Below are 14,629 nucleotides of genomic sequence, written 5' to 3' on the forward strand. Positions count from 1 at the left end.
AATATTTAACAGTACATAAAAATCTATGTCAGCATAAAATACATTCATACATGGAAAGATGTTATAATAAATATTTCAAATACATCGAATTCAGAAATAAAGTCCCTTTGAATATTCCCTAATACCCAATTAAGAGACTCTCTTTAGTAAGTACCAACCTTAGTTCCTTTCATTAAATTATGAATAGGCTGAAGAAGTGCCTCAATCACAGTGTTATTATATAAGCATTCGATTGCACATTCTTTTTGATCACACAATATCCGAAGAACTTCAGTCACCATACTGGCAGGAGAGTAATTATCTGATAAACAAGTATTTTTAGAAATTAAAATTTTAAACATTAAGAACTTAATACATCTTATTTATGAGTTAGCCATTGCTGTTCTAAAAAGATCCAACAACAAAAAATAAACAAATAAAAAGAGCAACAAGGTTAAATAGTTTAAAAAAAAAAATCACACAACTCAATGCCCAAAGGATGAGGTATTGTCAAATTATTACTTGAAACCTAAGGGAAGATCAATTAAGCTCAATATATCCTCAGGTTAATTTTTAAAAAGTAAACGACAAAATCTGAATGCTGAGAAACAACAGATCACTCACTGTTTCACATTAAGTCACTGAGTAACAGTGAAGACGTGATTTGAAGCAAATTTACAACTTTTGTCCTCCCAGCAAACACTTACTTGTATTTGCTTTTTCTTTTTCTTAGAATATATATTTGGGGCACCTAGGGGGCTTAGTCAATAGGCAGCTGACTCTTGATTTCTGCTCAGGTCATGATCTCGGGGTTGTGAGACAGACCTTGCATCAGGCTCCACGCTCAATGGTGAGTCTGCTTGAGATTCTCTCTCTCCTTCTGCCCCTCCCCCACAAATGTACTCTTTCTCAAATAAATATGTAAATCTTTAAAAATATATATGTATTCAAGTGTCCAGCCTAGTAGAAAATCAAAGCAAACCAAAAGGATGGCTAAAAAGGCAGAAGAGGTGAAACCTCCTTTTCTAATACACCACTATTTGTTATCACCATAAAACTGGTGAAATGAATGAGCATTGTAAAGACCTTCTTTTAAGATATATACAGGAAAACACAAATACAAATACATGTAACACAGGGAATAGTCACTAAAATAAGTAATATTTTTGGTATCACAAACCAATATATTTTCAGATTATTTGATCCAATCTACACACAAAATAGTATTTTACAAGACAGTAAGGAACCAAAAGTTAGCAGCTCAAGGTTGTAAGCTATAATAGTAAAAGTAACATTAAAATTCATAATTTAGGTTATAATATTCTATAGTCCATGCACACTAAGACTTGAAGTCAATACTTGACAAAAAGAAAATGGAGAAGAAAAGTTAAGTGCTGTTTTTCCAACCAGTTCCAGACCCTGTTTACAATGAGAGATACTACTGCTGAGCATATGGCCATTCATTTGTTCATTCATTCATTCTTTTATCTACTTTTGAGTGCCTACTATGTGACAGACACTGTGCTAAGCGTTATAAACAGAATTAACTAACACACACCAAAAAAATTAAAAAACAGTCCACTGACAAATAATTACACATAGGAACATTTTTAACAAAGGAAGCACAGTATGTTATAGGAGCATATCTCAGGAGGACCTAAGCTACAGGTTTATACATGGAAATGCTGTAAAGGCAGAAAGAAGTTTGAGGGCCATTGTTAAGACTAATAAACTATTATAACTGCATAAAAAAAGCATACCGGTTGATAGAGGCATATAGCATTAATATATATGGCCCAAACTAATTTTTTTCTTTGATTCACTTGAATTCTTCTCAGAATTTTGCCAGCTTTCCTATGGTAACACGCAGGTTTAGAACACTATGAGTCTATAGATTATGGGAGCATTTTGTTATTAAATTGTTTTACTTTGTAAACTTTCACTGATACTCTAAAGAAAAAGTATAAGTTATCTTTTAAATGTTAATATATTAAACCTCTTTATCCAGTCAACAGTTAAAGACTAAAAGTTATTACATTGAAAATCATGGTTTGTTTTTGTTTTTGCTTTATTCTGTAATAAGAGAAGATCTGAAGTTTTAGATGTGAGCTAAAACAAGCAGACTGATCAAAACATCAGGCAAGTATAAAGCCCAGAAAACACAAGAAAGAACACAGTAGTACCTATCAATCAAACCTATCTTTTTTTTTTTTTAAGATTTTATTTATTTATTTGTCAGAGAGAGAGAGGGAGAGAGAGCAAGCACAGGCAGACAGAATGCCAGGCAGAGGCAGAGGAAGAAGCAGGCTCCCTGATGAGCAAGGAGCCCGATGTGGGACTCGATCCCAGGATGCTGGGATCATGACCTGAGCCGAAGGCAGCTGCTTAACCAACTGAGCCACCCAGGCGTCCCCAATCAAACCTATCTTAACAGCATTTCTTAAGAACATCTTGACCTTAAGAACAACATTAAAATTCTCAGCAAAACTGATTCTACATAAAAAGGTAGTAAATTAGGAACAACTTAAAACATCAATGAACAAAATTAAATTTCATGGATTAATTCCAGGACCAATGTAATTTGTTATGAGTAATACTGCATCTTAGGAAATCTCTTTACCCAACTAGGTCAGTCACCCAAAATGTCTAGACAATGGACTATTAAGTATTTTTAGATGTCTTCTATTACACTATTTAAAAGAGAAGCAGAATTACCTAAATGTGCAGCTGATGTCATCTTTGGACAACTTGGTGAGTAATAGATAAGTTGGGTGAACAGAACCAGAAGATCTGTAAGGGATACTAAATCTTTGAAAAGGAAAAAAGAAAAAGATTATTTTCTAGTATATACTTACAACTTAGAAAAATTTAACTGAGCTTCCCATCCTCCTGAGTTTTCAGAGACTGTGGTAAAATTAGGGAGAAGGGAGCTGGAACCCAAGACAGAAGACTCCAGGAAAACAAATTAGACATGGGGAGTTAAAGGGTGGTAGGGACAATAATGCAGTAGGTGCTACATACACGTGCAGCTTCACCACCTATGGTGGACCCATCACTTCATATAAACCTATGACAGGAAGATCTAGGAATCTCATCAGGACCAGGAGTTTTTTAGAAATGATAAAATTCAGCTTCATACGCTGTTCCAGCCAGCTTATCTATATAGAACTATAGAACAGGTATCAAACTTTCCCTAGGAAATATTTTAGGCTCAATACCCAAACTGTTTCTGTTACAAATACTCAATTATGATGCTGTAAAGGAGCCACAGTTCACTTGCAAATGAACAAGTACCACGGTCTTCCAATAAGACTTTAAACACACCAAATTTTAATTTTATTCCATATGTCACAAAACAGTCTTGTAATTTTTTTCAGTAATGAGCTCACTAGTCATACAAAACAGTACCAGATTTTGCCCATGGGTTGTAATTTACCAATCCCTCCTACAGAATCTTTTCATCATGATTCCAGTGAAAATACAGGTGAAGCTTAGAGGTAAATGTTGACTTCCACTAATACAGTAGAACAAAGCTCTCAAAACAGAGTTTTGAGATGATCTGTGACATTTGTCAGGCCAAAAGATTGATATTAAAAGTCAACATAAACTGTTAAATTACAGATGATAGATATATAAACTTCAGTTCAATACTTGCAATAACATCACAAGTATTTATTAATCTATTTCTGTAAAGTTCAACAATATCTATAAAATGTCAGCTCTTTTCTGGAAAGTCCATTCTCTAAGTGCTCATTATGCCTAGAATTACAAGACCACAGGATATAGAAGTACATAAAACGGTTCTCTCTTTTTTTTTTTTTTAGCTCACAACCAGCATTAATTAGGAGAAAACCTTAAGTAAAACAACCAGGAAACACTACAAAAGTGTTCAAAATGAAGATACTCCATAACAGGATTGGCAACTACAGCAATTATGGCCTAATTACCTAAGGCTCACAAGCTAAAAATGTTTTTACACTTTTAAAGGTGTGTAAAATGTGTCAAGGGTCCCCCAAACCATACCCAAATTCAGTGATTCACTAGGAGGATTCAACGTATAGTTGTACTCACAGCTATGATACACCACAACAAAAGATACAAAGCAAAAGCATATGAGATAAGGTCCAGCTGCAAGCATCCAAGGGTCCTCTCCCAGCACAAAAGTCACACAAAAGACACTTAATTCTTCCAGCAACAAGCTGTGCCAACATATCTAAAATGTTGGCTACCAAGAAGCTTCTTAGAGACTCAGTACTCACGCTTTTTACTGGAGGCTGATGACATAAGCACCCTCTGCCTAGCACATACCAGGATTCCAGACTCCCAGGAGAAAAGCAAATATTCAGTATAAACTACACTACGTGTACAAAACATTTAGGTAGGCACAGTGAACCACTCTTATAAGTTCTGGGAAGAGAGAGAAACCCAAGTTCCGAGATGCCAGCTAGTGAAACCTTGCAAGCAGGCCTTCCTAAGGATAGCAGTCGTAGACCTGCTGTGGTAACTCTTTTACACACATGAGCACATGTATACACAAAAACACAGGATATGCAACAGAGACAGTATGTGGCCCACAAAACCAAAAATACTATTGACACATTAAAGAAAAAGTTTGCTGGCTGCTAGACCAGCTATTCCTGGTATAACCTTGAAGTTTTAAGGGAGGCAAAAAAGTAACAGTGTGTGCTCAAGTTTGATGGGGAAAACTTTAAAAATAAGAGTTAGGGGCACCTGGGTGGCTCAGTCATTGTGCCTCTGCCTTCGGCTCCAGTGTGATTCCAGAGCCCTGGGATCAAGCCCCGCAATGGGCTCCCTACTCAGCAGTAAGCCTGCTTCTCCTTCCCCTACTCCCCCTACTTGTGTTCACTCTCTCGCTGTGTCTCTCTGTGTCAAATAAATAAATAAAATCTTTAAAAAAAATAAGAGTTGCCCATGGGTTGTAACATAGTAATATATTAAGTGGTACAGGGCTTTGTAGTTTGTAACAGTATTCTAAAACTTCATCTTTGATCATCACAAAACTGTGTGAGCTCAGTATCACCAATTTTATTCCATTTTTGTAGATTAAAAAAAAAAAAAAAAAAAACAAACAAACAAAAAAAAAAAAACAAGCAATGGTTAAGTAAGTTGCCCAAAAGTCACAGCCAGTTTATAAGGGAACTAGAATTTAAACAAGGTCTTCTTGTTCTGAATCCAGAGATGGATCATTCAGTATGTCCAGGATTTTGAAAAACAGGGAGAAATAAGAAAAGCATTAAAGGCTGGATGAATAAAAAAAACTAGAATGTGGGGGAAAGTACATACTGATAAAAGCAAATGTAATACTTCAAGGCATATAAGCCATCAGTAAACCAAAAGGTTTGTCACTATGTATCCTAAAAGGGACCAGGCAAAATCTTCAAAATTTAGTAATTCATAGCACAACCTTACCAAGATAAACATATTTGTTTTTCCTAATTGTACTTACCTTTTCTATTCTTCAGCTTTATGGGAAATAGCCGTCTGCCTTGTGTATAGATCAATAACCTTCCTAAAAGGCATAGTGAGTGAATGAAATAAATATATTGTAATTCTTGTCCTGAGTAGTAGAAGGTTTTCTGTTTATTCCCTTAAAAGAAAAGCAAACAAATACATTTATTTTAATGCTATTATATTTAAGATAATACCTATCTTCATTCCCTTCTGAACATTAAACAAGGTTGCAGTCTATAATGAAGACTCTGCTGGTGTTAACAAGAAAAAAAAAAAGTTAATTAGCTTCCTTAAGATCCAATAATACCTAAATCTCTGGGGAAAAGCATTCACCACAAAATTTAGACTCAATAAAGTGTAAGATGCATACAGTATTCATTCTAAAATGGCATAAGATTATCAGAATTATGTTATCAAGAGAAACTTCAAGTTAAGGGAGGAAGCAATAGAAAATATTACTGTTTAATTCTACCAATTAGAAGTCAATACTATAAAAAACGGTATTTATAACCAGGTTAGCAAATGAAATTAGAATCTGTAAAATACATACACCTAATATATATCATTCATCCATACATTCAAGATCTACTGAGTACCTTTTTGATTAAAGACCTTGAACTATTTGCTGGTGTCAAAAACCAGTAAGAAGCATGATATTGGGCTTCTAATTCAGAGTATGGCCGTCTTGTATGACCAGAACTTGAGGAGGCCAGTGGTAGAGACAAGAGGCTAGAGGGTAACAGGGGCAGATCACAGAGGACTAAGCTGCAGAAGGAAAATGAATTTTATTATAGAGGCGACTGAAAAGATATTAAAGGGTTGTAAGCATGAAAGTAATCAAATATGCATGTGAAAAACTAACCCTGAGAGTGGCATAAAAGGTAGATGGGAGAAGGTAAAGGTCTGAAATGAGAATAAAAAAATCATGAGTGAAAGCATCAGCAACAAGAACAGAAAAGAGCAGACAGATAAATATTTAAGAAAATTAAGTCAACAGGCCTTAGACAGGACTACATGGGGACTGTGAGAAAATAAGAAAATTCTCAAGTTCCTACCTCAGCATCTGGATACATAGTGAATGTTTATTCTATTTAAGTAATTTTAAAGGAGAAAGGAGGAAGAAACCAGTCTAGATATAGAATAAAGTGATTTCAATACTTGATATTTTAATATTAAAATGCCATGGAGCACCCAGATAGATATTCTAATTATGATATGGGTATATGGATCTGGAATTCAGTAAAGTGGCAGACTTAAATATTTCAGAGTCACCATACAGTATTCGAAACCATGAAAGTAAATGGGCTGCCACAAGAGAGAACAGATAGACTAAGATGAGAAGAAAAGGGCAAAACCCTTGTTGAGTACATACTACAAAGAAAAGAGCCTTTCCAGTGTAATGAGGATTCCTCACGAGAATGAGGAAATCCAAGAAAGAATGGTACCATGAAGAAGAGAGAAAGGGTAAACAGAGACAAAGGTTGTAAAATTAGGACAAGAAAGAGGGAAGGTGATAATGGGAAAATCATGGAGCACTAGAAATTGCCTCATTTCCACTGCTGAAAAGTGAATAGGAGGTTAAGGAATGGGGCCTAGGTGTATTTGGGATACTTAGAAGAGTTTTTGCTGCAGGGAAGCAAAAAGGTAAAATACATGTGAACTGGCTCAGGTCTTTATTTAAAAGGTACATAATAAGGAGGGTCAGATGATGCAGGGGAAGTACCAACAGAAAGGGAGACACAGTAACAACTGAAGCAATATCCTAGTTCTAAAACAGAAACAAAACCCAAAGAACGCCATATAGGAACAGAAACAAGAACAAAATTATCAATCTGGAAAGGAATACCTCTTCAGTGCAATCCAAAGAAAAGGGACATTAGTAAGGGCATACAAACATGCACTTGTATGCTCAGAAGCAGGAAATTTGGGGAATTCGTATCTGCCAAGTTCCCCTTTTTTTAGTACAGTAGGATGCAAAGTCTGCCGCTCAGAGAAAAATGGGCCAGGGCAAAGCAGAGCCCTTAATAAGACTGGTGAAAGCTTCTACTGAAGAAAGAATATTTAAGAATATCTAAGAAAAAGTATCTAAGAGGACACAGTTGCTATAGTTAGAAAACTATGTATGCCCACTAGACGCCGGGGTGGCTCAGTTGATTAAACATCTGCCTTCCCCTCAGGTCATGATCTCAGGGTCCTGGGACTGAGCCCCACCTCAGGCTCCCTGCTCAGTGGGGAGTCTGCTTCTCCCTCTCCCTCTCCCTCTCCCTCTGTGCTTTCTCCCTCAAATAAATAAAATCTTAAAAAAAAAAAAAAGTATATATCCCCATTAAGTATATAACAAATGCTCTCTGCTCAATTTCCTGAAGACCAGGGAGAATGGAAGACTGAACTGATCTAAAGACAAGAAACTACAGACAGGAAATTCTGAAATAAAAGAGAAAGAGCAAGGATTCTGAAAGAAATAGCAAAAAAGGAAGAAAAAATAGATAAATAAAAAGCATGAAGCATGCCAAGTCTTCACTAGATAGGGAAGAGAGCAAAGCCATGATGTCCTAGTAGAATGGTGGTCAGAAAAAAAAAGAACTATATATAACATTTTAATATCAAGAAATTTTAAAAACCCATAAATTTATAAAGGAGATAGTTTATGTAAACTTATCCTTCTCCTCCTCGAATAAATTTTGGCTTCTGTACTTCCCCCTTTACTACATACACAACACTAGTTTTTGAAACCCACTTATTATTGGTCTTTGACCATTTTTCTTGCTGAGTTAAAGAATTTACCCAAGGATAAAAAAATAAGACCTTCATATTCTCAGAGAACTTACTATTTGCTTAGAGAAGTGACAAAAGAGAATTCAAAAAGATTAACAAAAGTGTATAGACACTTGTATGTAGCAGAATCTGACTATAACAGAAGATCCACTCTAATTATTCCTAAGATTTAATAAAGTGATTAAGGTCAGATTATGAAACATCTAGGGTATTTTAGCTCAGAAAGAGGACAGGCAGACAGGAATCACAGGGTGGGGTATCCAGTAATAAAACAATATTTCACAGAAATGTTCCTCCTCCTAAAATGCATAAAAAGGATAATTAAATGACTAATAAACCAGAGGAAAGAATGAGCAGCATATTATTGCAATATAACAGACTAGGACATATACTCTGGTATAAACTGAAGAGCTGCATATGTAAGAATCTATACGATAATGCATTAATTTCAAATGTACAGCTGTTATTAAAGTCATGCTGTGTCTTTTAAAACTTGTGAAAATATTTTACATTAGCAGAAGTGATCTAATTTACCATGCTACTGACCATTAAAAAGTAAGTTACTAAGCTATTAGTCAAATGTATCATCTTTAAAAGTATGTAACGGAGAAAACAATACTTACCACAATGCTTTGAATGACCCAAAATCTCATCAGCTTTCACGGCTTCACACAACTCAAAGTACTGAACACACTGCTGAACTGCTGTAGTTATCTAATAAAATAATAACTTATTAATTCTAGAAATTTATAGCCCCCAAGCTCAAGCAGTTAAAAAAAAAAAAAGTTAGTTGAGGTTCTAAAAATATGCTGGAAAAAATATTTAAAATAATACCTTTCCAGGCCACTGAAGCTCAGGATCCCAGTTAAATTTTAATTATGGCATCATTCTGGGAAACACCACAAAAACATGTGGACCAACAATATTGCTATAATGTCAGTGTCAATGGATAAAAATCAATTCATAATTCTACTTTATAGTGAAAGATGCAAAAATTCTGTGACCATGACTTTAGGAACTCTCTTGCCAATATCCTCAGTTCACTTGCCTTAGAGTCTTTTCTTCCTATCTAGCCAACAGAATATGAACTAGATCAAGCCTTCTGTTCCCTATGGAGCATTCCTTTATATATTCAGTAGAGGCAAGTACCAAAAGATTTGTGTTTGTGTGAGTGTATAAATTTTAAAGTATACATGGCTTAACTTTTGAAAAGAAACATTGGGAAAAAAGAATACAAACTCTATCCCCACTTTTCATAAGTGAAGATCAGATTCTGTGCATGTATAGTGGAAATTTTATGACCATTCCAAGCATTTGTCTTTTGCTTTATAAGAGTTCCTCACACGAACTTTAATGACAGCAGTATGTTTGGCATAATGAGCTGCTAAATCATTTCTTCTATCATCTCCCCCATACCTTCAGCATTTTCTGCAACTGTGGAATGTCTGCATTGTCCCATAGAATGGCTACTAGCTCTACGTGGCTACTAAAATCTTGTAATTAGGGAAATTGAGGGAACTGGGCATTTTTGAACTTTCTTTCATTGTAATTTAAAATTAATACATGGTTAGTGGCTACTCTGCAATCTATTACATTTATGCAATAATGCATTTACAAAATTTCAAGTAGGATAGCATTAGGGAAGACAATGTATGTATGTGCTGTCAATTTTTTTAAAGATTTTATTTATTTATTTATTTACTCACTTACTTACTTTACGTATTTGAGAGAGAGCCTGTGCACAAGCATAGAGCGGAGGGGCAGAGGGAGAAGCAGACTCCCTGCTGAGCAGGTAGCCCAATGTGGGCCTCGATTCCTAGGACCCTGAAATCATGACCTAAGCCGAAGGCAGAGGCTTAACTGACTGAGCCACCCAAGTGCCCCCTGCATTGTCAACTTAAGAGCTGAGAAAGCTAAGAGCTTTATTTTCATAGCATTGTAAAGTCATGAGCTAGCTGAAAGGCATTTTGGCTATCAGCATATTTAAATTATTATTTTAACAACTTCATTCTTTGTCCTATCTACCTTTAAGGGAATGGCTTCTGAAATGGCTTTATGTAGTGTATTTCCTTTTTCTTGCCCTCTCAAAGTCATTTAAAAAAATATTGACAACTAGAATTTAAATTTCCTCTTGGTTTTGCATATACCCGGTTTTTTTTAACTTCCCTCTTCTGCCCTCCCTCCATCTTAGGAGTTAGCAATTAAGAGTACCTGAGTTGCTATCCCTTCTCTATTGATATGAACTCACTCATATTTTTTTTAATTTTATTTTTTATAAACATATAATATATTTTTATCCCCAGGGGTACAGGTCTGTGAATCGCCAGCTTTACACACTTCACAGCACTCACCATAGCACATTCACTCATATTTTTTAAGTTTAGGAAAGCTTTTTAAGAGAAAATGAGGTTTAAGTTGAAATCTCATGCAAGTTTGACCCATTACATACAGGAAATATTTGATATAAAGTTCTTTATAATAAAGTAACTATTTTCAGATTGATTATGGTATAATTAATTCTTAAAAATCTGTTAAAAATTAATCTATCAGAAACATTTGCAATACTTCCACCCGGAACCCTGTGATAGCAACAGTGAAATAGTTGTAGGACAAACCATGGAGAGAGTGAATCATTGATGTTTCTCCTCCTTTCCTCTATTTTGATAAGATCAGTCTATATTCATATGGCAAAAATCTTCATTTAAAATAGGAATGAGAGGGGGAAATGGGATGTAGAAGGAATTTATTTCAATTCATTAAACATTTTTAAACACTACTTTTTTAGGATTTATCTGAGAGACAGAAAAAGAGCATCTGTGCAGGTAGGGGGAAGGGAGAGGGGGAGAGAGAAAGAATCTCCAGCAGACTCCCTGCTGAGCTTGGAGCCTTCCTCCGTTACAGAGCATGACCTGAACCCAAGGCTCAGTCGCTGTACTGACTGAGCCACCCAGGCGCCGCCAAACAGTTACCACTTCTGCTATAAATCCCCACCCTATTCTTCAGCATTCTTCTCTTCTCCTTCTCCTTTCTGAAACTCAATGCTCTTGATTCTCAAACACACACACACAAAAATTGTTCTTTCATTTTATGCTACACTCAACCAGAAGTTCACAACTCCAGAAATATTTCCCTTGCCCTTTTATTTTTTTTTTAATATTTTATTTATTTGACAGACAGAGATGACAAATAGGCAGAGAAACAGGCAGAGAGAGAGAAAGGAAGAAGCAGGCTCCCCGCTGAGCAGAGAGCCCGATGTGGGGCTCGATCCCAGGACCCTAGGATCATGTCCCGAGCTGAAGACAGAGGCTTTAACCCACTGAGCCACCCAGGCTCCCCTCCCTTGCCCTTTTAAACTGAAGATTCTAGCTACAGAAATCATACTTATTATTTCAAAGTCATATTGGAAAAATATTTTAATAAATTTCACATTTTATGTTTGTCAATTATTATCAGATTTGATTGCTTTTCAATTACTTTCAATGCCTTTACACACTATTCTACTAATAGCAATAAACACAGAAAATTTTGCTAATATATTTTACTGTATTAGTTTATATTTAGTGTAACGAATTAATTTTTGTAAATACAAAAGCATTTATCATTCTGAGTTTTTCATACAACTTTCAGTCAAAAGCATGGGTATATTTTACAGAACTAACTCCCCTACGAATAACTGACCTGAATTAAGTTACTATACTTAAAAATAAGGCTCATCTCAAACTAGCTTATTACATCTCCATTTACTATGTAACTATAGATTTCCTAATTGTTATCCTGACTATAATTTGTCTCTACTTTTACCCTTTTATGTTTCACAGAATGCTAGTTTTAAAAAATCACATAAAAGGGGGATTGCCTCATCAACCAAGATTAATTATCACTCAACTTTGCATATTTAACAATAAGTTATTACATCGTATATCTTTGTGTGATATTATTTCTCAACATAAGGACAGAAACAGACTTACCAGGGATTTATATTTCTTTTCTAGAAGTCTCAGTACTGTAGTTCTGCTATAATATGCATGCTAAAATTAGGACAGAATGATAAATTTAATTTAATATTCAAGTTATACCAAAGTCTATTTTTCCTGCATCATTTCTAATAACATAAATTACCAACCACAGTTTTAAATTATTGTAATCAGTACAAAACAGATTTTCTATGTACAGTAGATTATGAGCAGAGCAATCACAAGAATGCAAATGATATGAAAAAACCATGGGTCATTTATTGACCAGCAGAAAAATACTCTATCCCTCAACTGCAACCAGTTTCTGTGCTAAGTTATTTTAAAACCATTATCAACACCCATATCTGAAGGAAAGACAGAAAAGTTGGGGTGGGGAAGACCACAACCCTCCAAATAAAAAGGATACTCTACTATCTACATATGCAGAACTTTGCTCAGCATGAAATGCTCTGAAAGTACAGTATCTTAATCATTTTCTGCCAATCATATATTTTTAAGTGATTCAAAGTACCAAAAAATAGTTTTCTCCTTAAGGCTAAACATAATAGAATTAAAACATGCTTTTTATGCATTGCATAAAGGGGAGACTATACATAAATATTACTGAATATATTAGATATCATGTGTTTTCAATGCAACTTCTTCATTTTACCTAATAAAAACTATTAAACAGTATTATAGTTGATAAAAACTATCAGAATTCTGGGATATAGAGTTTAACTTAATGGGGAGTGGTTAATTGAGATTTAATAGAAACCCTGTGTGTTTTAACCCTAGTGGCTTAAAATGTTTTTAAAAATGATTAATCATTTTTTCAGCTTTAAAAGAGAAATGTTAACCAACAATCCAACTTTTGACCATGTTCTGAAAAGAAATCCTCATAGGGCATACCATAGACCAGTCACTATACTATATCCCTCAAGCCAAGTTCAGCTGCCACCTGACTTGGTACATGAAGTTTTACTGAACAGTCATATCCATTCATTTATATATTATCTATGGATGCTTTGGACTTACAACAGAATTGAGTGGGTGCAGAGACAGTAGACCCCACAAAACCAAAAATTTACGTATGGCCCTTTAGAAAGTCAGCCAGCCTCTCACTTATATGAGTATAGGATGATGTGATGAATTTTCATTAATACTAGAACACACTAGTATTATGTGCATTAAGGAGCTAATTTTTTTAAAAGAATTTTCTGTTGGTTATGTGATCTGCTGCATACTCTTGAGAATCAAATACTAACAATAAAAAAGGTTAAGTAAAAAAATTATAAACAGAATAGGATTTGTTTCTCTTTTAAAGATTTTATTTATTTATTTGTCAGAGAGAGCGCACACGAACAGGGGGAGTGGCAGGCAGAGGGAGAAGTAGGCTCCCCACTGAGCAAGGAGCCCAAAATGGGGCTTAATCCCAAAACCCTGAGCTGAAGGCAGATGCTTAAATAACTGAGCCACCCATGTGTTCCAAAAGAATAGGATTTATTAAAGATCTAAACCAATAAATTTATAAGTGCATATAACTACATAACCAAAATAGTTGTATCTGTGTTGTAGAAATTTAATTTGTGCTTTTACTTATTTCACGTTTTCTACAAATATATGATTTGATACTTAAAAATTAAAAACAAAATGTCAGATGTAAGAAACAAAGGGTTCAAGTTAATTAAATTGAGCAGACACCAGCCATAAACATAAACAGCCCAGGTAAGGGCTAAACCCTGAACAAAACTAGGTTTTGGTTAATTAGGCATTACTATACAGTTTAGATAACAAAAGGCAAAATAAAAATAAAAATAAGCCATCAACCAGGTAATGACCAAACTGTGCCAAGCAGTAAATAAACATGTTGCCACTCTGCATGGCAAGTCACACCCCCTTCTTTCCACCCCACAGCAACAAATACATAATGCCTAGCAGACCAGTTTTTGAGGGACAGACATAGGAGAATAATAAGCCAACACTGCAGCTACTATGACACGGACCACTCTTACTCTACAGCGGATGAGGGAGGTAACAGCATAAGGATCTCTTTTACTTTTAAATTAGTTTGAGTTCCAGAACACTAATGAGCTCCCCTGGAAATCACTGGCATTCAGGCATTAAACATTTTCCAAACTATATGTTCAGGAGGAAGCAAATGAAAGGGTATTTTCAGACATACATCCTAAGTCAGAGAAAAATGAACACTGAATTCATGTTCTACCATATCTGCTTTAAGAATCTGAGGCTTTGGGGCGCCTGGGTGGCTCAGTGGGTTGGGCCGCTGCCTTTGGCTCGGATCATGATCTCGGGGTCCTGGGATCGAGCCCCACATCAGGCTCTCTGCTCTCTAGGGGAGCCTGCTTCCTCCTCTCTCTCTGCCTGCCTCTCTGCCTGCTTGTGATCTCTCTGTCAAATAAATAAATAAAAATCTTTAAAAAAAAAAA

At 35.4% G+C, this 14,629-nt stretch overlaps 1 protein-coding gene across 1 annotated transcript in view; it reads right to left on the minus strand.

Annotated features, from left to right (window-relative positions):
* LOC111147590 (TBC1 domain family member 32) overlaps window positions 1-14,629 on the minus strand; it is a 237,940-nt gene that overhangs the window by 191,993 nt on the left and 31,318 nt on the right. The window contains exons 10-14 of the mRNA XM_022503709.1: window positions 12,195-12,254; window positions 8,850-8,940; window positions 5,447-5,587; window positions 2,695-2,787; window positions 159-301 (exon numbers count right to left, since the gene is read on the minus strand). Of these exons, the coding sequence (XP_022359417.1) occupies window positions 159-301; window positions 2,695-2,787; window positions 5,447-5,587; window positions 8,850-8,940; window positions 12,195-12,254 (528 nt within the window). The remainder of the gene's footprint in view (window positions 1-158; window positions 302-2,694; window positions 2,788-5,446; window positions 5,588-8,849; window positions 8,941-12,194; window positions 12,255-14,629) is intronic.

Source organism: Enhydra lutris, unplaced genomic scaffold (genome assembly GCF_002288905.1).
Source record: "Enhydra lutris kenyoni isolate GAN:26980312 unplaced genomic scaffold, ASM228890v2 scaffoldscaffold17, whole genome shotgun sequence".
Taxonomy (NCBI): Eukaryota; Metazoa; Chordata; class Mammalia; order Carnivora; family Mustelidae; genus Enhydra; species Enhydra lutris.